Here is a 25853-nt window from a genome sequence, read left to right on the forward strand (position 1 = left end):
TTTTTTAAAAACCCTTACCTTCCGTCTTGGAGTCAATACTGTGTATTGGCTCCAAAGCAGAAGAGTGGTAAGGGTTAGGCAATGGGGGTTAAGTGACTTGTCCAGGGTCACACAGCTGGGAAGTGTCTGAGGCCAGATTTGAACCTAGGACCTCTTATCTCTAGGCCTGGCTCTCAATCCATTGAACCACCCAGCTGCCCCTTCATTCTAGAACTTTATCTACTCTCATAGGTTTTGCAGGTATTGATCTAAAGGAGGATTAAGATGTATTTTTTATCATGAAAATATAAGTGTCAAATGCACAAATACTAAATAACCCAGTAATTTTTTTGGGGGGAGAGATAAGAGTTGTCACATTAAAATTATATATTTCTAAAGAATATATTAAATGGAACATTAACCACACCACAATTCTGCAAATTAATCACTTATTGATAACTTAAACATCTAGAGCAGTGGGTCCCAAACTTTTTTGGCCTACCGACCCCTTTCCAGAAAAAAAAATTTTACTTAGCCCCCCCCTGGAAATTATGAAACTATTTATTGAACTCAGAATAGAATGTAATACAAAAAAAGTGTGGTCATCACCATTCCCCTGGATCGCTGCAGCACCCACCAGGGGGCGATAGTGCCCATTTTGGGAATCATTGATATATAGTATTAATACAATGCTCCATGGTATATACTATCTTTCTTATGCCCTTCCTGGTAATGAGTTGTTTCTTTGACTGGGGGAGGAGTGCATATGGATGACTATATAATAAAGTCAAGTGTAAGAAAAAGGGTGATTAGTTGGCCAGGTGTCAGGTGACCTGGGGTCTATTCCCAGATGTGCTTCTCTCCAACCCTGTTTTCTCATCCCTAAGGGATTGGACTAGATGAACACTGAGGGCCCTTTCAGATCGAACTATAGTTCTAATCATTTTTCAATTGGGCAATAATGAGAATCAAGTGGTGTGGTTGTTCATATGCTAAAAATCTAAGAAGACTCTCAGATAAAGAAGTAATTAATGCCAAGTCTGATAGTATACATTGAGAAGTTTATAAATCATAGCATTAGAGACTTTTAGATTTTTAAAGAGAGATCACAGACCTGAACTAGAAATGACTCAAATTCATATTATTTTTTTTCCAAAAAAGCATATTATAGTTGCTATTTTTCCTGAAGACAGGAATTTGGCTTGCAGGTGAACTTAAGAGTCATATCTGCCTGTAGAAAATGGAGTGTGATTTGTGAGCTTACATGACATTTTATCCCAAGCCAACAAAACACTCCTGACTCAGAATGGGAATGTGCTCCCAATGTCATCATAACTGAGAAGTTTGAGTTTTAATTCCTAGGCAGGTTAAAAGTGTCATGGGGAATGGGTTAGGGCTCAGTGGCTTTAGACCCAGACCTAGAGAGATCTCAGACATTTCCTGGGCAAGTCACTTAATCCTCATTGCCTTGTCCTTGCATTCTTCTGCCTTGGAACCAATACATAGTATTGATTCTAAGTCAGAAGGTAAGGGTTTTAAAAAAATGTCACAGGGGTTTGGGGGTATTTGAGCATCGCTGCATGCACCAATGAGATGTTGATATACAAAACTTATAATCTAGGTCTCCACAAGCTATTTGATTCATTTGAAAGGTTCTTGGTAACAATATCTTTATGTTTGAGGTGATGGAAGATGATGAAGACTTCAGTTTCCTTAATTTTTCTCCACTCAAGTTCTCAGAGGGCAAGGAATTAATCTACTGATATCCATGAAGCACATAGAGTAGCAAAAGACCATATCCATGATCCCTCCTTAAAAAGGAGTTGGGTTGATGGCCTCAGTACAACATAAAATGCCATGTGGAAGGGTTAGTTTTCAATGTAAATCAGACATAGCATGCTACATTCAATTGTGAACATTTGTGTGCTTTGACAAAAAAATATGACAAGTATAGCTATAGATAGGTAACTTTGGGGAAAACTGGTTTATTTATATTTTAACTCATGGTTAAAATGGTGGGGTTTTTTCCTTTCTGAAAACTTTAAAACACATTTCTTTTTACAGTGAAAAAATGGAGTGACTGCATGTCTTGTGACTATAAACAAAATTGTATTTTTACATCCTTTTGGGGATGGCTTTCCTTTTTTTTTTTTCTTTTGATGTCACTGAAAAGCATCATATATGTGAAAGGGAGGAAAAAAGCAACTTGGTCTTAGACATCGAAAGGTTTCCATATGGAAAGGATTGGCCAGGCCATTTCTAAGATTAAAAAAAAATTAAGAAGGAGGATACAAAACTTAAACCTTGGGGGTTAATAGAAACATTTAGAAAGAAAGCCAGAAAAGGGGGAAAAAAGAATCTCATTTGTTGGGTTAATAATGCATAGGAAACAAGCCAGACTGATAAAGTGTCCCTGAAAAATCTACTGGGAAGCTTTTCAAAGTATATCAGCAACAAACAAGTTAAGCTATTCATCTTTTGGGAAATACTTTCTTTACTACTGATCCATCTAAATAACTTTTCTCTTGTTACCACAGGCCCTGCAAATAAATATATACAATATGCTTCTATATACATATTTACAGCTATATGGGTATGGCACACACACACACACATATATGAAAGCACTGTCATTCCTTTTAATAGCCAGTATGTGTGTGCTTATGTATATAAAATATATACATAGACACACATCCCTAGTTTGAAGTTACAGATTAACCTTTTAAAAACAGTTTAGCCTTAATTGTATCATTTTGTAAGCAAGAAGTACCCTGAAATGGATTCAAAAAATCTCAATGATAAGCTTGTGATCTTTTTTTTTAAAGGCCCTCCAAACCCTTGTTCCATAGTACTTTCCATCTCAGTGATTTTAAAGTATCTTCAGTTCCCCTGGGGCCCCTACCATTAGATGGTATTCCATCTGCTCGACAACCTGATTGTTCTTCATCTTTTGAAGCAAAAAAGCAAAATAAAGAAAGATGATAAAGATTACATGACAAACAGACTACATCATATGTTACTGCCTACAAATATTTCAGGTATAAGAAGGATGTCATTCTCTTCTTAATGTTGATGCTATTCCCAACCTAAATAAGGACTTCCTGAAGCTGATTCTCTTCACTGAAGCACATACCCCTTGTTAGGTATTTAACAATGAAACTTTCCCTTGATACAATAAACAAAGATTAATCTTTTGTTTCTTCATCTCTCAACATAGGAATATTTGGAGGAATATCATAAGGAATTGTTGCATATCAACCAAAAAAAGATTAAAATGCAGTGTGATTCAAACACCCAATTAACTTAACAGGGACCCCATTAGACCCCTCTTATTTTCATCTTCTAAAGCAAAGACTAAACTTTTTTCGAGTAATAAGACTTACTAATAAATTTAGCCCTTTATATAAACACTCCTAAATGAGAAAGACAATATGAAACATTGGAAATGGTACTGATGCTGGACTCAAAGGACCCAAGTTCAAATTCTGTCTCTAATGATTACTACACCTCAGGGAACTTGGCAAATCACTTAATCCTCTTGGGTAGGAGTTTTCTCATCTGAAAAATGAGGTGGTTGATCTAGATGACGCCTAAAGTCCTCTCTAGCTCCAGATATTTGGGTCCGATTTCCAAAAGCCAATGATGAGAAGGTGAGCCCAGGAGCCCCCAGAATAGTAGTACCCTCAAGAGCAATGGTCCTGCTTAAAGTCCAGTCCCTGAAAAAATCATCTGAAGAACAAACTCTTTGGATATTTATCCTGACAAGTACTTTACAAATGCCATAGGCCCCATATCTTTAGCAGCTGCTGAAGTCTTAGAAAACAAGTTTATCACCACTCAAGTCCTGGGCACTGTAAAATGGGTCAGCGTTTGAAAATTGACAGGGCTTTATCAATGGAAAAGACATTAAATGAGATATATTACAGACTGCTTTGTCCCTGCATTATAAGGACAACTAAACGTTTCCACCTTATCTGTAGTTCAAATGGCATAAATGTAGTATCCTTCATTAAAATATGAAGTCCTTGAAACTGGGGATGGTCTTGCTTTCCTATGTGTACCCTTAGCTTTGGAGCATAGTCCTTCATACAGAACAAGTGATTTGAAATGCTTTATTAATTTATTCATTTTTCATTATCTCACTTCTTTCTCTGTCTCATCTCTAGGATAGATCTAGAATCTATTTCAGATTTTCAGGGCCAACCCTAAAGTGTTTACTTATTTTTTTTTCCTTCCCTCTCCTTTTGTTACTCAATTTGAGGCATTGTTTTCCTAATGATTTTATGGGATCTTAATCTCCATGAGAGCACAATCCATTTTTTTAATGTCACAGGTATATAGGATTTAGAGATGAAAGGAATGTTAGAGACTATTTAGTTCAACTCCTCTATTTTACAGATAAAGAAAATGAGGCTGAGACACATAAGATGATTTGTCCATCAAGAAGAAGAGGATTTTAAACAAGGTTTTTGCCTGTTCACGGTCCTTTTTCTATCACATAATGAATGCTGTCCTTATACAAATTACTGCATATTCTTCAGCATCCTTTTACATCTCCTCAAATTTTCCCCCCAAATTGATGATGCTTGTTTTTACTGGGGACCTGAAGAAAATAAATTTTTCTTCTGTTTAGAGAACAGGGAAGCATCCAGATACATGCTGGATGATGAATGAAAGCAAAAGATTAGGAGGATTCACTTTCAGACACAAACACCAGTGAGAGTTCATTTTCTAGGCCTTCAGTGAGTTATCACTGTTTCTAGGTAGTATTAATGGAGTATATAGAGGTATAGGAAAATTTCTGACTGCTCTTTATAGTTAATATGTCCCCTGTAAACATCTCTGTCTAACTGTAGTCTTCCCACCATTAAACAGGAACTATAACACTTAATTTTAAAAAGGCAGTATTTGTTTTCATTCATATTGATTCAGATTTGAAAATAATTCATAAAGATTTATCATATGTGAATAAAATAGCATTATAGAAATTTCTCTGATCCTCACCATTCTCACTTGCAAAAAAGCGGTCACTGTTTCATTGCTGACCTAACCTTCTTTCAGAGGAGTATTTTAAAGTTAAAAGAAATAATTACTTTCACTCTTTTACATGGGAAAGGCCCAATAGTAATGAAATGTCATTACATCTGAGTGAGTAATTTACTACTACAGAGAGAGCTCACTTTTACTCAAATATACTTCTAAGAAACACTTAGCCTGAGACTTTTAGAAATGCAAGATCATTAGGAGATTAATACCCTAAAAATAAAAAAAAAATTAAATTATGCAAAAAATCATCTTCTAAGAACTTAAAATAACTGAAATCAGCTATTTAAACAAAAGTGAAAGGAAATTATCTTCAGGCAAAATTTGATCAATATTTGCAGCAAGGAGGTACATTGGATAAAGTACTGGGAGTTGGAATCAGAAAGAACTGGGTTCAAATTTTAGTTCAGATACTTACTAGATATTTGGGACCCTGGGAAAGTCACTTAATCTGTGTGTCTTAGTTTCCTCATCTATAAATTGGGGACAATAATAGAACCTACTTCTCAGGGTGGCTGTAAGGATCAAATGAGATACTTGTGAAGAACTTAGAACAGTGCCTGGTAAATATTAAGAATTACATAAATGCTTATTATTTAAAATATACGGTTATAATTATTTATAATTATTTTATGTTTTAAAAGAAGGAAGGAAATGAACCATGTTCCTTAGGACTCTACTGTTTAAATGCTAAGTGATTAAAGGGACTTCAGGCAGATGTTAGCCTCTAATGGTGAACTATGGGACTAATTTTAGTATCTGGATCAAAGTGGACAAAGAATTATAAGAGGAAGAAAAGAAAGCAAGTAGAAGACATGATATAATAATGCCCATTAATAAGATGAAGCTTATCTGAGTCAGGCCAAATTAAGAATAATTTTACTGCTATGACAGAAACAGTAACTATCTCTTCTCTGTGCTCCCCACCCCTGCCCCCTATACCTCCAACACTAAAAGAAGACTGAAATTTCCTATAGAGCCTTAAAGGAGACCTCGTTTCAAATAGCATGGTCCATATGGACCCTTAAGGAGTAAAACTAGAACTCATACTCTCTTAAGCCTACTAAAAGGGGAGGTTATACACCTTAAAGGCCTTGAGAAAAATCTCCTTTGGGAAAAGTCATAACAAGTTTATTTAATTTATTGTCTGACATACAAAAACTTTGGAAGGAGACTGCTTCAATTCCTAATCTCTAAACTAGATGAAGCTAAGTGCAGGGGTAAGAGTAAGGTAGAGAGAATAATTAATATTTATCCCATAAAATGAAAGTTCCTTAAAGATGGAAAGGATATAAAGAATGTTTTATTTCTGCCATTATACCTCTAGAACCTTGCCCTAGCGAGGAGCATAATTGGCATTACTAAAAGCTAGCACATAGTTGGTGTTTACTAAATGTTCACTGATTGAGCTCACAAAACATTTTTCTTGATTTCCCTCTCTCCAGTGTCCCAATTGTCTTGTATTTAGTTTTTGTAAATTTCATAGACACATCAACATCAGAATAATACCTAACATTTCCATAGCACTTGTTATGTGCCAAATACTATGCTAAGCACTTTACAAATATCTTATTTGATTCTCACAACAATCCTAAGAGGTAAGTGCTATTATTATTTCCATTTCACAGATAGGAAAACTGAGGCAAACAGAGGTTAAGTGACCTTCCCAGAGTCACAAAGCTGATGTTTGAAGGCCAAATCTGAGTCTTCTTGACTCATGAACTCTATCTACTCTATCCCACATGTGTACAGACACATTATCTTACCCTTTAGCACATAGTCTTTAGAGGAGGACCTGTTTCTTTTTGGTTGCATATTTCTGGTGCCTAAGACAGTGCCTGCTACATCTAAAGAATAGGGATAGGGACAGGATGTCTACCTATAATTTCATCGGTTTAGGATTCCTAGATTAAGAAATTAGGTGAGCATCTTCTTTGCAATTCTTGGTGTCGCCTAGAGTGAGGAAAGTTTAAGGAATGTGCCTAAGATCTCACTACCACTTCTTTTGTCACTGCTCAGACTTGAACTAATGGCTTCCTGCCCTCAAGGCCAGTTCCCCATCTGTTACCCCTGCTTCTCAGGGTACACACGAGGCACTTAAAAGCTGGTTGACTGATTGGTCCCAGGACTACCCCCTTTTTCCTTCATTGCTATCATGGCCCAGTACTGGTAAACTCTTTTATAATCTCCACAGAAAGGAAAGAAGGACTGTGGATGATCTTTGGTTCTCTTAGAAGCAGAACTCTAAACAGGCTAAACTGTTTTTTTTAAAGGAAGCCAGTAATTCCTTAACTCAAAAAAAAAAAAAAAAAGATGGGATTAAAAAAAGAACACTAGAGATCACATTGGCAAACTGTATCTAAGGTGTTAGTTGGTTCAGTGAAAACAAGATGCTAAATGTAATAATGGGATCCAATCCGGGAAATGTCAGAAATGGGTAATTAGCCAAACGATATTAGAGCAGGCTTCCATGACTTCATGGTTGGGCTCAGTTATAAAGTATTAAAAATGTCATAGAGAAATGACATTAGAACTCGTAAGGGCTGTGCCTGTACTGCCACCCATTGCAAAGAGTTGTGAGATGCCTTGGGGCTATTGAAAACACATTAGCCAGGAGGTTAAAATTTCTTCTGCAACCTCACCCCATTTGATATGTGAAGGCTAATATAAAACAATTCAATTTTAGAAGCAGAGATAAGAAAGGTTCCAAATGGCATTTGTTTCAAAATGAATTATAGGGCAATATATAAGAGTAGAGTTCATCCTTTCAATGTATGGTTGAGAAAAGATTTATTCAGACAAATCAATGAGAACAATCTGATTTTTGATAGGAATGCTGGAAAAGGCCAGCTCTACAATTAGAGAAGAAATTGGTAGTTACCCTGAATGAGGAGGACCAACATGAAGAAAGCAGTGACCTCCCCCCCCCCCAAGCCTTCTATAGACAATACCACCTTCTCTGAGTAACAAAATGTAGTGTGGGCAAAGGGTACTTGGTCTAGGTTCTTGTTTTACAGCCCTGCCACTAACTAGCAATGCAATCATGAGCAAGGAACTGAAATTCTCTCACTCCATTTCTTTATCTATAAATGGAAAGGTCTTTTAATTGATGACCTGTAATTATCTTGTATTTATTTGTCCTCCCCAAAAGAATGTAAGCTCCTAGAAGGCAGGGACAATTCTATATTTGTTTTGCTTTTTAAAATTCATTTCATCGAGCTCACTGCTTATCACAAAGCTAGAGATTAATAAATGCTTGTTGATTTATCAATCAACTGACTGAAAAAAATATTCCCAGCTTTAAAAAGTCTGTTTTGGCTTACAATTTCTTGATACTACTTCAATGTCCAGTGCTAGATGTCATATTTTTATATTCAAGTGAGTTAAAATTCATTCTATTGTGATCATTTTGGGGCATTGTGTATTGTTCCCTGGGATAAATGGAAGCACTTGATTGATTTGTGGACTGCTGTCTGACCTGTACATAGCTCATGTAAGTCCCAAATGAGGAAGATGAGAGAAGGCCCATCATTTCATACCATGGGTTCAGAAGGATTTGTTAGATCCATACTTCAATTCAATGACCTAAAGGAACTGCCACACATAAAAGCAACAAAGGAAATATTAGAATTAGAGGATTTAAATCTCAGTTCCTATACTGACATGTTATAATGTAAGCAATCTATTCTGTACCATTCTTAAGTGAGAAGATTAAGATAAAACCAGATCTCACTGGAAATCTAAAATGGTAGCTGTTTCAAAGGTGATGATTTCTGGTGTTCAGTACAGTGTCTGGCATCTAGTAGGCATTTCATAAATGGTTTATGACTACTATTGACTGATTTTTCTTAAACATTATTAGAAATATAGTACAATAATTCTCATACTTTAATCAATACTTTAACTTATGCAAAATCTATCCACTGTCTTACTGTGATCATACAGGGCCTGTCTTTGTTAATTCTTAAATTTCATTCAGCAATCCATCGTGGCCATCTAGCCATTTGCCTCACCATTTGCCCACTTGTCTCCATATGGAAAAGTATGCTCCCAATGAGACTTGAAAAGCAAGGGTTAGCATACAACACTGGAACTCCTGTGCTGAAGTTGGGCTATCCTGAGTTGTGTCAGTGGAAAAAACACTGGAGTTAAAGGTTCTAGTTTCAAATCCTACATCTGACACACCTGAGCATCAACTGTGTGTTGTTATGATGGGTAAGTAACTTTTCTTTCTGGGCCTCAGTTTCCTCATCTGTAAAATGAGGGATCTGGACTAGATGGCCTTTGAAGTTTTCTTGAAGTTCTATATTTATGCCCTCATGATCTAGCTAGGAGCAGACTAAATTATACTTTCTACTCCATTCAGACATTTTACTACTTATTCTCCACCATGTGATAATATCTCTTCTCTCTCTGTCTTTAGCTTTTCAATCCTTGTTCTAGACACAATAATTAAATCAATACTACTACTGCTTTTCCAAAGGTCATATTAATCAACTGCCCCATGGATCGATTCAACCTCCTTGTGATTCTCTGCATAAAATCTGACTTTCCTAGTCACAGGTCCCTTATCTCTATTCTGTCTCCTTATCAAAACCTCCTTATAGGCAGGGACTAATGAGGTTGGTTTTTTTTTCATTTATTAATGATATTTGAATAAAATAGTCACTATTTATTTCACTGGACCCTATATGAATCACTGGTTTATAGACCACCTCATATTGTACCCAGAGCAAGGGATGATATGTTAAGTCTTCTCACTGACTTATGGGTTATACAGAAAAATTCAGACATTATCTTCAACTTTCAGCAGATTTTCTCTAAAGTTTCTCTGGGTGCTTTACAACCAGTGTGATAAAGCATTTGCAGTGGACCTTTTCAAAAAGTAGAATGGCATTCTGATATAGGTAGGGAATTGTCTAATGCATCATGATTCCCAAAATCCTTTAAGGAAAGTAACAAAATCTACATCACTGACATATTTACTCAGAGAATCATAAATGTGCATATATTAAACAGTTCAAGAACTTTTATTTAAAGGTCTTCCATTTAAAAGAAATTTCTTTGAAATTACAGCATAATCTAGGAGCATGACAGTAGCTATAGACATAAATGTTACACATATACAAATATATACTTCAAAAAGGAAAACTGATATTCCTTGTTTAAAAGGCCTCATAAATTGAAACATGTTTAAAAAATGGAGATTCACTCAATTTTAATATCTGGAAGAAATGTTTGAGATCATCCAGTTCATCTCTCATTTTACAGATTAGAAAAGAGTTGATTCATGTATTCAACTCAAATACCTTGAACATATTAGTTTCTCAAGTGAATACTTTTCCATGATGCTAGATAAATCTATATATGAGTATATAGATTTATATTGAGTTGTAAAGATAAGTAGAAAGTAGAAGTTTTACTGTGACACTGTAAAGAGCAAAGCTCATGTATAACAGTGAAAATTTTCTTGAGAAGGTTTTCACTGGAAAAAGTACATGTCTAAAAGCCAGATTATTCTTACATGAATCTCAGATTTTCAACTCTTTCAAGAATTCCTGGTCAGTGGGCCCTTTTTGAAATAGTATGTAGTTATTACATATTAGGGTATCTATATAGGTATACAAACTATGACATATATAGCTTGTTTTCATTCGTCTACATTAAAATGGCAGATGATGGACCTCAGTTTCTTCATTTGTAAAATGAGGTGGGTAGACAAGATGGTCCCAAAGATCATTATGGCTCTAGAGCTCTGATTCCATGTCCCTGGAGCACTTCTCTTTGAATGGAGGGTGCAGAGCACATTTCACAAATTCCTCTTAAGGAAGGTGTCTGGCCATGAATCCCTTCCTTTTCCATTCCACTGCACTCCTTTGGACTTCTCCATCATGCTGGCACCAGGTACTCACCCTTTTTTAACTTCCTTTTGTGTGTTTGTAACAATGTAAGCTCCCTGAAGGCACAGTGCTTGGCACATATTAGGCACTTAATATTTGTTGACTAACTATGCTCCCATGATGCTTTGTTTTATTTTCATTCAGATCTTTGTTTTCATGAAAAATCAGGCACTCCCTAAGGGCAGCTGGGTAGCTCAGTGGATGGAGAGTCAGGCCTAGAGATGGGAGGTTCTAGGTTCAAATCTGACCTCAGACACTTCCCAGCTGTGTGACCCTGGGCAAGTCACTTGACCCCCATTGCCCACCCTTACCACTCTTCCACCAAGAAGCCAATACACGGAAGTTAAGGGTTCAACAAAAAAAGAAAAGAAAAAAAATTAGGCATTCCCAGTGTTGAGATGCCACTTGCCTGTGGTTGAGCAACTCCAATCTATCAAAGGAAGGACTTGCAAGCCAAGTCTTCTCAAGTCCAAGGTAGGCTTGCTATCCACTAAAATATGCTATCATCTGAATGCTTTGTTTTGTTCATATTAAGATTAAAACTGATATTCAAAATATCAAAGACTCTATCAGAAACCTACTAGATGTTGAGTGAATCTAGCTCTATAATAAAAGAGAATGAGAAGCTTGATGGCACAGTGCATGCCAGCCTAGAGTCAAAAAGACTTATTTTCCCAAGTTCAAATCTGACTTGAGACACTGACTTGCTGGCTAGGCAAGTCATTTAACCCTGTTTGCCTCAGTTTCTTCATCTATATATAAAATGAGCTGGAAATGGTGACTCATTCTAGTATCTTTGCCAAGAAAACCCTAACTGGGGCCATGAAGAGTCAGACAAGACTGAAACAAATGAACAACAACAACAACAACAATAAAAGAGGCCCCCAAAGAGATCCTCCTCTCAGGAAAAATCCTACCGTGACAAGATACATTTATTACTTACTACTCAGTGGAAGAAGCTCCTCTACCATAGAGAGTTAACTTAGAATTGCTTAATTTATTTACAGCATGCCACATAACATACTTACACTGCCCATTCGAGTTTCTCATTCTTGATTGAATTGTAGAGAGCCTGAAAAGAGAACAAACAAAAGGAAATTATTCTTCTCATTTTATTGCCTTCAGAATTCAGTAAACAAGACTAACAAAGCAAGAATGAGAAAGCAAGCAAACTCCTACAGGGATCAGACACTCATTATAAGAACAGGCCCAATTCATCAAAAGCTTACTGCATCCTCTTACCATGGGCCTTTTTATGAGGTCAATGGCAATTCTGGGAGATGGGAAGGTTTTCAAAGGTTAAGAGAACTCTGTGTGTGTGTGTGTGTGTGTGTGTGTGTGTGTGTGTGTGTGTGTGTGTATAAAATAAAGCTTTTTGGGGAAAAATTTTTCCCACAGGGTGAAAAAAAAACACAAAAAACCCCACCAAAATCTAAACATGACAAGAATACTGCCTTTCTCACTAACAATAACAACAACAACAAAAGGACCTGAACTGATTAAAAGTAGACTAGAGGGGCAGCTGGGTAGCTCAGTGGATTGAGAGACAGGCCTAGGGATGGGAGGTCCTAGGTTCAAATCCGGCCTCAGACACTTCCCAGCTGTGTGACCCTGGGCAAGTCACTTGACCTCCATTGCCCACCCTTACCACTCTTCCACCTATGAGCTAATTCACTAAAGTTAAGGGTTTAAAACAAAAAAAAATTTTTTTAAAAAGTAGACTATATATTCTTATTTTCTGCCTGAATGAAAAGGTAACTTATTGATAATTCTTGTCACGGTGTTTATAGATTTTTAACTATGTAACAGACTCAAAAATTAAAATGGAAATTAAGCTGAAATTGGATGAAAATTCAGATGTCATCTGATACAATCCTTTCATTTTCTTCTCAGCTAAGTAGAAACAAGGTTAAAGAGGTTAAAAAATTGGCCCAAGATCACATCAATCTCTGGAAGAAATCACATTTAAATTCAGGTCCCATGATACCAAATCCAGCATATTTTCTGCTTCTCTATGTCCAGTTTTGAAGATGAGTGTAAACATTCTATACCAGTGATGGACAAACTTTTTAAAAAAGGGGCCAAAGGAAAGGAAATGCTCATCTGTCCGTCTGTTTCTAAGGCAACTCTTTCGAAGTTTCATTGTATTGTATCCTACTCATTGTATTTGTCAGATTAGGAATNCGTGACAAGATACATTTATTACTTACTACTCAGTGGAAGAAGCTCCTCTACCATAGAGAGTTAACTTAGAATTGCTTAATTTATTTACAGCATGCCACATAACATACTTACACTGCCCATTCGAGTTTCTCATTCTTGATTGAATTGTAGAGAGCCTGAAAAGAGAACAAACAAAAGGAAATTATTCTTCTCATTTTATTGCCTTCAGAATTCAGTAAACAAGACTAACAAAGCAAGAATGAGAAAGCAAGCAAACTCCTACAGGGATCAGACACTCATTATAAGAACAGGCCCAATTCATCAAAAGCTTACTGCATCCTCTTACCATGGGCCTTTTTATGAGGTCAATGGCAATTCTGGGAGATGGGAAGGTTTTCAAAGGTTAAGAGAACTCTGTGTGTGTGTGTGTGTGTGTGTGTGTGTGTGTGTGTGTGTGTATAAAATAAAGCTTTTTGGGGAAAAATTTTTCCCACAGGGTGAAAAAAAAACACAAAAAACCCCACCAAAATCTAAACATGACAAGAATACTGCCTTTCTCACTAACAATAACAACAACAACAAAAGGACCTGAACTGATTAAAAGTAGACTAGAGGGGCAGCTGGGTAGCCCAGTGGATTGAGAGCCAGGCCTAGAGGCAGGAGGTCCTAGGTTCAAATCCGGCCTCAGACACTTCCCAGTTGTGTGACCCTGGGCAAGTCACTTGACCCCCATTGCCCACCCTTATCACTCTTCCACCTATGAGCTAATTCACAGAAGTTAAGGGTTTAAAACAAAAAAAAAAAATTAAAAAAAAGTAGACTAGATATTCTTATTTTCTGCCTGAATGAAAAGGTAACTTATTGATAATTCTTGTCACGGTGTTTATAGATTTTAACTATGTAACAGACTCAAAAGTTAAAATGGAAATTAAGCTGAAATTGGATGAAAATTCAGATGTCATCTGATACAATCCTTTCATTTTCTTCTCAGCTAAGAAGAAACAAGGTTAAAGAGGTTAAAAATTGGCCCAAGATCACATCAATCTCTGGAAGAAATCACATTTAAATTCAGGTCCCATGATACCAAATCCAGCATATTTTCTGCTTCTCTATGTCCAGTTTTGAAGATGAGTGTAAACATTCTATACCAGTGATGGACAAACTTCTTAAAAAAGGGGCCAAAGGAAAGGAAATGCTCATCTGTCTGTCTGTTTCTAAGGCAACTCTTTCGAAGTTTCATTGTATTGTATCCTACTCATTGCATTTGTCAGATTAGGAATAATGTCTGGCAGCCAGATAGAACATTTCAGGGGGCTGCATCTGGCCCGCAGGCTGTAGTTTGCCCATCACTGTTCTATACCATAAACTAATGAGATAAGTATTGGATGGAAAGAAAGAACCAAGACAAAGAATGGAAATAAGAAGCACAGTCTCCATTTTTAGGGGTGAAATCTCTAAAAAGTTTACAATTACCATTAATCTTTAATAACTTGACTTCATTGGATCCATTTTCATTTGGAATTAGACATAAGGCCCAAATGATAGTAAGGGTCTATAAAGCCTCATGGACAAGGTTTGGTAAAGCAAGGGAGCTCAGAATAAAATTGGGACAATATTCCATAAAACCTCAGTCTTGAACCTCTTCCATGGCTAGGCTTATTAATATTCTTTGCATTGAACAGTAGTAATGTTTTGGAATTTTAGAAATTCAAACTAGTAAAGACCTACCCAAAACGGGAGAAGCAGGATGATCAGGAAGATTCTATGATTTATAGCCTTCCTCCCTCCTTAAGAAAGATATAAAGATTCTCTGTGTTTTACAGATTTGAAAGTAAAATGTTAAAATTATTATAAAAATCACTAAAATGTATTGTGAGTATCCTTGGTCAACCAAAAACAGTGTCCACACATTTTCCAGGTGTGAATTCAATGGAGTCAGTTAAAAGAAATTTGCCATGATTGCATCTGGCTATAAATGATCAATTTATGAACATTTATAATGAACTTGTGATGTGCAAAGGTTCAGGAGATAGCAGAAAATGAAAACAACATAGAATATGACCTATTTATAACTGATCATTATCAGTGAAATAATTCATATTGTCACCAAATTCATCTTGCTAATATAGAAATCTGATTAGGTCACTTCCTTGCCCAAATATTTTTTTACTGAAACCCTAATAATTTTAGGATACATCGAAGATCTAGCTCCAACATACTCTTCTAGCTTCATTTTACATTACTGCTTTTCACATACTCTCTGCCTTCAGCCACACTGGATTGCTCCTAAATCTTGACACTTCATTTTCCTGACAGTGAGTGACTGGAATGTAGTTAGTTGAATGAATAAAAGAATGATGTGCATATTTGGCACATCCTACTAGCTAACGACCAACAAAGGTTGGGTATTTTCAGAAGATGATGAAAAGGGCAATGAAATAGAAAATTTAGGAAAGGTATCAGTATATAGCTATCTTTAAAAGGGTTGAATTATTTGTCCCCTTCATCATTGTGGACCTCAGAAACTATTACTGTAGAAAGATAAGTCATTAACTCTGCCACATCGCTGCCAGATTCTAAAACTTGGCTAAGGAGGGATCCAAGAATTATCCTGGCCAACTTAAAACTCAGGAAGTATTGTATTCCTATTTATGTAGTGACATAGTATATCTCTCCTCACATTAAGAAAAAAACTAAAATTGTTACAATTACTCCTGCCCTTGAACATTAGCATCAGAAACTGGTTGAGTGATTCTATAATTCTGTATTAACAATTTGCATCATTTAGTAAATGTTTATTTTTCTTTTTTGAAAGATAATACCTCTTTAAATGCATTAAAAATCGAGATGATGAATAGAGAAATTACTAATTTTAATACTTCCTTAAATTTCCCCATGAAAGTTGGTCACATTATTCAGAGAAATGTTAAATAGTAATTTTTATTTTTAAAGAATGACAGCAGGGCAGCTAAGTGCCTCAATGGATAGAGAGCCAAGGCTGGAGAAGGGAGGCCCTGGGTTTAAATCTAACTTCAGATCACACTAATGTCACACTAGCTGTGTAATCCTTGAAAATCCACTTAATCCCAGTTTCCTATCCCTTATTGTTCTTCTGCCTTGGTACAAATACTTAGTGTCAATTTTAAGACAACTTTAAGACGGAAAGTCTTTAAAAAAAAAAGAATAACAGCATTTACATAGTGATTTAAAGTTTGCAAAACAAAACAAAAATATTTTACAAATATTAGCTTTGATCCTCATATCTCTGAGAGGTAAGCATTATTATTATCCTTATTTTATAATCTAAAATAAAGAGAGGATATTTATTGAAGAAGGATTTGCACTCAAGTCTTGCTGATTACACATCTAGCTCTATCCACTGCAAAACCTAGGGAAAGGGGACTTGGGTGAGTCAATAGAGAAGGACATTAACTGCAGGCATAAAACATAAGTGAAGCAGACAAGAAAAGGAAGGCTAGAAATGAATAAATGAAAGCAAACATAGCTGAAAGCTATTAAGTCACACAAAAACTAAATATTTAATTAAGCATCTGTTAGGTTCAAGGCATTGTTCTAGGAAAGTTACTTCTAAATCATTTACAATTTAAGGAGAGATGTGATTGTACAAATATAAGTAGGATACAAGGTAGACTTTGAGATGGTAGAGATAGCCTGATGGAGTGCTCTAAAAAAATCTGAGGAGAGTAAGATCACTTTCGATTTGGATAAATTGGCATTTGAAGATGATGTTGAAGGATGAAAGATTTCAAAAGGCAGGGATGTGGAGAGAGTATATTTTAGCCCTGGAGGCTATGGATGACACAGATAAGGGATAACTATTATCCTCCTCCTTTTATTATCTATAAAATGTTTTATTGTTTTTTAAGTGAGTTCAGAGTTTGTTTAGAATCAGGCTGCACACTTGTCAATCCGTCCAACATCTCTGTTACTGAATCCCTTTTTGCCTGAAATCTGGATTGTGTGAAGGGAAGGGAGGAAGCAGCATTGCAGCCTTGAAGGCTTGAGTTAGGGTCCCAGCTTTGCCAGATGCAGGCTATGTAACAGTTGTATGACACCATCTCTCAATGTTCTAGCCAACTCTCTAAGTGGTAGAGAAGGTTCTCAGCCTCTATTAGTTAAGAAGATGGCCTTACCTGACCTGACACTTCCCTTTATAATAATAATGTAATTACAATAATCACCTATCCCCATGCAACTCAGGGGGGATACAATTAAATTACTCCATTAGACTCTGAATTTCTTGAGAACTGAGACTTTATGTTTGTTTGTTTTCTTTGTATCCCTAACACTTAGCACAGAGATTGGCACATAAAAATGAATGCTTACTGAACTAATAAAGAGTGGCAAAGACCATGCTCAGCCTTAAATGTGAGATAAAATTTATATTTTACCCATAAGGCAAAGAAAAATAACGGGCAGTTTTAAAGCAAGAGGGTAACAAAGTCAGACTAGCACATAAGAAAGTAATTTGGCAAATATCCTAAGGATACATAAGAAAAGGGGAAAACCTTGGAGTGAAGGAGGCTAGTTACAGGCTTTTAACAATTATCCAGGTGAAAGGTGATAAGAGCCTCAACTAGAAGAACTATAGGTTTAGTGGAGAAGAAGGGGCAAGTACATGATAATAAACATGACTAGAGAATGAGAGGAGAATCAGATCTAGTTCTAAGCATTCAAGCTTGGAGACTGGAAAAATACTCCAAGCGATATCTAGCTATTATAGTAATACATGTACTCCCTCCAAGTGAAGATTCTCTCTTTCTCACTCCTAGTGACCCACTCATCACCAAAAACATAAATAAATAAACAAACACGCAAATAAATAAACAAATAAACAAACAAATAAATAAATGAATGAATAAATAGGAGAAAATAAGCAAAATTAACAACCTATTTAATAAAAAGGAAGTCCTATGTGACCTTCTTCACAACTGACTGTCTAGCCACCTCTTGCATTTGTTGCAAAAGATCCAAAAGAATCTTTTCATTTCTCCTCTTTGTGGTCAAGCTTGTTCTTTATAGGTCTGTGGCATTCATTTTCAGTTGTTTTATAGATGTTCTTCCACTTTCATGATTATAATCATTGAGTGTATTGTTTTCTTCCTTCATTATCCAAGCAGTCAGTTATCTTCCATGCTTCTCTATATTCATCATGTCATCCATTATGTCCATGGTTGACAATTTGTTTAGTCATTCTCCAATCAACAGGCATCTGCTTTGTTTCTAATTCTTTGACAATACAAAAAGCATTGCTGTAAATATTCTGGTGAATAAAGAATTGTTCTTCTGGTCAATGACCCTCTATACTTTTTGTAGTGAAATGTAAGTAGTGAAAAGGTATCCTTTTTAGCCACTTTATTTGCATGATTCCAAATCCTTTTCTGGAAGAGTTGTACCAATTCATAGAGTCACCAATAATGCTAATTAGCATGTCTGCCTTTCAATAATCCCTTCAACACTGATTATTCTGTTGCTTTGTTATTTTTTTTTCTCAGCCTCTGTTTCATGATGTGCAAAATAAGGGGTTTGGAATCTATGGACTCCATTCCCTCCTAGCTCTAAATCTATGATCCTTTGATTTAGGTTACGTAATTTTGGAATCTTCTATTCAGAAGTCATAATTTAAACTATACGATAGAAGAAAACACCAAAGGAGAGAAGGTGAAGAGATTGGAAGAGATATGAGAATAGAAGAAAAGGGTATATCTATATATGGTACAAAAGTAGCTAGATGAACCAGAACAGGAAATGAAAGAAGAATGGTGGAACCTGAAGAACCAAAGAAAATTACGAAAAAAGAAAGAGAGGGTAGTACTTAGAAGTGACAAAAGCTCAAAAATATCCAGGGCAATGAATACTGAAAGCAAACCATTGAGTCTAGAGATTAAATCACCATCAGTGATCTTGGAAGGAACAGTTTTAATACAGTGGTAGGGAGAAGGGTGAAGTGGAGGGATTAAAGAATGAGTAGACAGATTTACAACCCAGAGTCACCTATCCAGAAAAACTGAGTATATTCTTACAGGTGAAAAAATGGATATTCAATAGGATAGAAGAATGTCCAAGCATTCCTGAGGAATAAGCCAGACCTAAACAAAAAATTTGAAGTCCAAACATGAGATATAAGAGAAGCCCAAAGAGGTAAATAAGAAAGAAAAAATTTAAGGGACTCATTAAGGTCAAAATGTTTATGTCTACATGAAAAGAGTATTTCTGTAATTCTCAAAAATTACTTAGTAGTAGAGAAGATAGAATGAAGATGGTGAAGTAAGCTGATTATGAGATGATATGTAAGTAAATATGATGATATGAAATGATATGTGTGTATGATATGATATGTATACATATGAATGATCTGTAAAATAAATCAATCAAGGGCTGAGAGAGTTGCACTGAGAGAAAAGGGAAGGGAGAGACAGAATGGGGTAAATTATATAACTTAAAGAGGCATGAAAAATCATTATAGAGAGTGGAAGATAAAAATCATTATAGAGAGGGAAAGTGAAGGTGATGGGCAATGCTTAAAATTTACCCTCATTGTAAAGAGCTCAGAGAGGGTAAAACGAGTATTCTTACTGGGGTATAAGAATTCTATCTTACCATACTCAGTGGGGTATAGAATTGTATCTTACCCCACAGAGAAGTAGAAGGGGAATAAGATAAGGGAAAAGGAAGGTAATTAGAGGGAAGAGGAAGTGGGGGTGACAAAAAGCAAACCAATAATTTGGAGGACCAGAGAGAAAGGGAATAGAGCAGGATTTAAAGGGGATAATATAATAGAGAGCTATACACAGTTAGTAATGATAATGCTGAATGTGAATGGGATGAACTGATCCATTATACAGAAGCAGATAGCAGAATGGAGTAAAAACCACAATCTTATTTTATGGTGTTTACAAAAAACACTTTTCAGGCAGGGTGACACACAGTTTCAAGGTAAAAGGCTAAAGCAGAATTTATTATGCATCATCTAAAGTAAAAAAAAGTAGGACTAGCAATCATGATATCAGACAAAGCTAAAGTAGAACTTTATCTGATTAAAACAGATAGGGAAGAAAAATACATTTTGCTAAAAGTTACTATAAACAATGAAGTAAAATCATTACTAAACATTTATGCACCAAATGGAATAGCATCTAAGATTTCTAACAGAAAAATTAAAGGAGCTCAAGGGGGAAATAGATAGTAAGACCATATTAGTGGAAGATCTCAAGCTTCCTCTTTCAGAACTAGATAAATCAAACCAAAAAATAAATAAGAAAGTAAGGGAAGTGTATGAAATGACAGAAAAACTAGAGCTGGAGAAAACTGAATAGGAATAAAAGGGAATATACTTCTTCTCAGGAGTACATGGTATACATACAAAGATTAACCATGTACTAGGGCATAGAAATATTGCAAACAAATGCAGAAAAGCAGAAATAATAAATACAACTTTTTCAGATCATAATGTGATAAAAATTACACTTAACAAGGGTCCATAAAGGCAAATTTAAAGTTAATTGGAAATTAAATAATCTAATTCTTTGAAACTGGTGGGTCAAAAAATAAACCATAGAAACAATTACAGATATCATTAAAGAGAATGACAATGAGGAGACATCATAGCAAAACCTATGGGACACAGCCAAAATGGTCCTCAGGAGAAAATTTATATCTCTGAGAGCCTAAAACAACAAAATCAAGAGGGAAGAGGAGATCAATGAATTGGGCTTGCAACTTTAAAAATTAGAAAAAGAACAAATTAAAACCCCCAGAGAAAAACTATATTGGAAATCCCCAAAATTAAAGAAATTAATGAAATTGAAAGTAAAAGAACTCTCAAACTAATAAATAATACTAAGAGCTAGTACTTTGAAAAAAACCTAGATAAATAAAATAGATAACAATCTAATAAAAAAGAGAATCAAATTAAGAGTTTCAAAGATGAAAAGGGTGATCTTACTTCTAATGAAGAGGAAATTAAGGTAATTATTAAAAACCATTTTGTCCAATTATATGGCAATAAATATGACAATATAAGTGAAATGGGTGAATATTTACAAAACTATAAATTGCCAAGATTAACACAAGAGGAAATAGAATACTTAAATAATTCCATCTCAAAAAAAAAAAAAAGAAATTGAACAATCCATCAAGGAACTACCTAAAAAAAATCTCCAGGGCCAGAAGAATTCACAAGTAAATTATATCAAACATTTAAAGAACAAGTAATCCAAACACTATGCAAACTATTTGACAAAAAAAGCAAAGAAGGAGTCTTACCAAATTCTTTTAATGACACAAATATGGTATTGATTCCAAAGCCAAGCAAACCAAAAACAGAGAAAGAAAACTACAAATTAAATCTCCTTAATGAACATAAATGCAAAAATCTTAAACGAAATACTAGCAAAAAGACTGCAGCAAGTTATCACAAGGAATATCCACTACGAACAGGTGGGATTTATACCAGGAATGCAAGGATGGTTTAATATTAGGAAAGCCATCCACATAATTGACCATGTCAATAATCAAACCAACAGATATCACATGATTATCTCAATAGATGCAGAAAAAGCCTTTGACAAAATACAATACCCATTCCTACTGAAAACACTAGAAAGTATAGGAATAGAAGGACCATTCCTTAAAATAATAAACAGTACATACTTAAAACCATTAGCAAGTATCATCTGCAATAGGAACAAGTTAGAAGTCTTCCCAATAAGATCAGGAGGGAAGCAAGGATGTCCCATTATCACCTCTATTATTTAATATTGTTCTAGAAACACTAGCAATAGCAATTAAAGAAGAAAAATAAATTAAAGGGATTAAAGTAGGCAACGAGGAAACTAAACTATCCCTCTTTTCAGATGATAAAAATCCTAGAAAATCAACTAAAAGACCACTAGAAATAATTAACAACTATAGCAAAGTTGCAGGGTACAAAACAAACCCACATAAATCATCAGCATTTCTATATATTTCCCACAAAAATCAGCAGCAGGAATTAGAAACAGGAACTCCATTTAAAATCACTCTAGACCAGTGATGTGCAAACTATGGTCCACCAGCCAGATGCGGGCCCCCTGAAATGTTCTATCCAATGCAGGGCAATATTCCTAATCTGACGAATACAGTGAATAAGATACAATACAATGAAACTTAGAAAGAATTGCCTTAGAAACAGACTGACAGATGAGCATTTCCTTTCCTTTGGCCCCCTGTTTAAAAAGTTTGCCCATCACTGCTTTAGACAATATAAAATATTTAGGAATTTATCTACCAAACACAGGAATTATGTGAACACAACTACAAAATACTTTTCACACAACTAAAATTAGATCTAAATAATGAGAAAAACATTAATTGCTCATGAGTAGGATGAGCTAACAATAAAAATGACAATCTTACCTAAATTAATTTACTTATTCAGTGCCATACCTATCAAACTACCAAAAATCTCTTTCATAGAAATAGAAAAAATTATAACAAAATTCATTTGGCAGAACAAAAGATCAAGAATATCAAGGGAACTAATGGAAAAAAATGTTAAGGATGGGGGCCTAACACTAAACTGTACTATAAAGCAGTGATTATCAAAACAATGGAACTGGCTAAGAGACAGAATGGAAGATCAATGTAATAGACAGGGGAAATGACCTCAGACTGATTATTATACAATAAACCCCAGAGACCCCAGCTTTTGGGACAAGAACCTATTACTTGAAAGAAAAAAAGATTAGGTTTAAATCAACATCTTATACCTTATTCCAAGATAAATTCAGAACGGGTAAAAGACTTAAATATAAAGAAGCAAATGATAAGTAAATTAGGTGAACCTAGAATACTATATCTGTCAGATCTAAGGGAAAGGAAAGAATTTAAAACCAAGAAAGAGTTAGAGAATATTACGAAATGTAAAAGGAATAATTTTGATTACATTAAATTTTAAAAAATACAAAAAAAACCCCAATGCAACCAAAATTAGAAGGGAAGCAACAAATTGGGAAAAAATATAACAAAAACCTCTGACAAATGTCTAATTTCTCAAATTCATAAGAAGCTAAATCACTTGTACAAAAAAATCAAGTCATTCCCCAATTGATAAATGGGCAAGAGACACCAATAAGCAGTTTTCAGATAAAGAAATCAAAACTATCAATAAGCACACGAAAAAGTGTTCTAAATCTTTCATAATTAGAGAAATGCAAATCAAAACTACTCTAAGGTACCACCTCACACCTAGCAGATTGGCCAATATGACAGTAATAAGTGTTGGAGGGGATGTGGCAAAATTGGGACACTAATATACTGTAGGTGGAGTTGTGAATTGATCCAAGCATTCTGGAAGGCAATTTGAAACTATACACAAAGAGCTTTAAAACACTACCTGTCCTTTGATCCAGCCATACCACTGCTGAGTTTGTACCCCAAAGAGATAATAGGGAAAAATATATGTATAAAAATATTTATAGCTGCGTTTTTTGTGATGGCAAAAAACTGGAAAATAAGGGGGTGTCCCTTGATTGGGGAATGGCTGAACAAATTGTGTTATCTGATGGTGATGGAATATTATTGTGCTGAAAGGAATGATGAACTGGAAGAATTTCAGGATTTGATGCAGAGTGAGATGAGCAGAACCAGGAGAATGTTGGCACAATCAAATGTAACGGACTTCTCTACTAGCAGCAATGAAATGATCCAGGACAAATCTGAAGGACTTACGAGAAAGAATACTGTCCATATCCAAATAAAGAACTGTCGGAGTAGAAACATGGAAGAAAAACACATGATTGATCACATGGTTTGATGGGGATATGATTGGGTTTTGGCTTTAAAGTGCTATACAGAATGGATCTTCAGTAAGCCCAGTTGGAATAGATTAAGAATGACTTTTTTTTTAAACTTAAAAAAATATTTATTCTCTTTCTCTTCCAAACCACTTATCCTACCCCACTTTTCCAATTAATAAAAAAGGAAAGAAACATCATGATAAATTTATAGTTAAACAAAAACAAAGCCTGTCTTCAGTCATGTCCCAAAATGTATCAAGTTTACTTTCTTTAGAATATTTTTCCATGGTTACATGATGAATCATCTCCCCCTCCCCCCTTTTCCCTTCCTCCTCCTGGAGCTGACAAACAGGCCCACTGGATTATACATGTATCATTGTTCAAAATCTATTTCCATGTTATTCATATTTGCAATAATTATTTATTCTCTTTCTCTTCCAAACTACTTATTCTACCCCACTTTTCCAATTAAAAAAAAACTTGTGATAAATTTACAGTTAAACAAAAACAAAGCTCTCATTCCACTGAGCCAACTAGATGTCCCCAAAGGTCTAGGACTTGTTGAAAGGGTCAAGACTGCAGAGAAAGAAACAAAACCAAAATGGTGAGAAGAACTGGGAAAATAATGAGGTTCTGAGAAAGCATGATGAGGGGGAAAAGCTTTGGAAGTTTGAGGTGGTAGAAATACAGGAAACTATAATCAGAGAAAGGAATGTTTGGGTCAAAAGTGTCAGAGATAGATTAATCATGTGTTAAAACACTGTCTGCAGATTTATAATGAGGCTGGAGGTTATTGGAGTTAAATTGATCATTGGAGAGGCTAAAGTAAAGTGTTTTCAACATGGATATTGACAATTATTGACAAGGGTGATGGCAGAGATTAGGTTGTACTAGAAAACTGTAAACCAGAATCTGAATTCACTGGGGAAACCAGGAGCGCAAATTGGAGGCCCATATAATCAATCCAATTTTATTTAAGCATGTATTCAGTGGCTACTAGAGGTAGGGCAATGGATCTACAAAGATGAAAAACAATGCCACTCTTCTCAAACAATTTATTTTGACTAGGAAGAAACAAAAGGCAACAGATATATAAAAGAAAAGTAATCTGAAGAGGGAGAGAGAATTAACAAAAAGTATGAAAAAAAGAAGTAAAGAGAAAGAAGAAACTGAGTAGGAAAGGGGCCGTGGTTACGAACTGTAGTGCTGGAGGAGGGAGCCAAACTACACAGTGGAAGAAATGAGAGAGGACAGGGATCAAAGCGAGGAGGACAGGGACAAGGTGGATAATTATAAAGGAAGAATTAACAGGGTTTTTACCCAGGGAAGTAACAGGGTCTGAGTGACAGGCATTAGAAGATTAGGAGGTTGGGAAGTTAACTGCAAGTCAGGAGTTGTACCAAGTAGACAGAAGTGTAATAAATATCTTAATTCCAAGGTTCTAATTACAATTCTGTTATATAATGGAGCTCTCACAGGTCCCAGGTGGTATGGACTGGTTTGAAAATACAAAAGCACACTATCTGAGTCCTGGTTTGGCCACATCATTTCTGAAATAAATTGTTGCTCCTATTTGATTTACTATTTCAAGAGATGTGGCTGGTAATTGTTGTTGTAGGAATAGCAGGAGGCAGCCAAATACAATGCAATATTTTCCCCATTAAGCCAATGTTAAGGGACTATAACCCTGCCTGCACTGTATCTTCCCCTGAGGTCAGCATCCTGGGAAATGGAAGTTTATTGATAGTTTAGAGTGTAAAACCCAGTATTCAACATCAAGACCTAAGGAGGGTCAGCGAGGTGGCACAGGAGATAATAAGGATAATAATGACATCTACATCCAAGGGTTGCTGTGAGGTTCAAATGAGACAATAATTGTAAAGTGCTTAGTACTATGCCTGATACAGATTAGGTGCTATATAAATGATGAAATAGGAATATTACTAATTTTAATAATTTCTCAAATTTC

General features: G+C 35.4%; 1 protein-coding gene across 1 annotated transcript in view; it reads right to left on the minus strand.

Moving 5' to 3' along the window:
* The window catches only part of PSD3 (pleckstrin and Sec7 domain containing 3), a 377954-nt gene that overhangs the window by 113329 nt on the left and 238772 nt on the right, over nt 1-25853 (minus strand). The window contains exon 8 of the mRNA XM_044659529.1: nt 13218-13261. Coding sequence (XP_044515464.1) covers nt 13218-13261 — 44 coding nt within the window. The remainder of the gene's footprint in view (nt 1-13217; nt 13262-25853) is intronic.

The sequence above is a fragment of the Gracilinanus agilis genome, chromosome 2 (genome assembly GCF_016433145.1).
Source record: "Gracilinanus agilis isolate LMUSP501 chromosome 2, AgileGrace, whole genome shotgun sequence".
Taxonomy (NCBI): Eukaryota; Metazoa; Chordata; class Mammalia; order Didelphimorphia; family Didelphidae; genus Gracilinanus; species Gracilinanus agilis.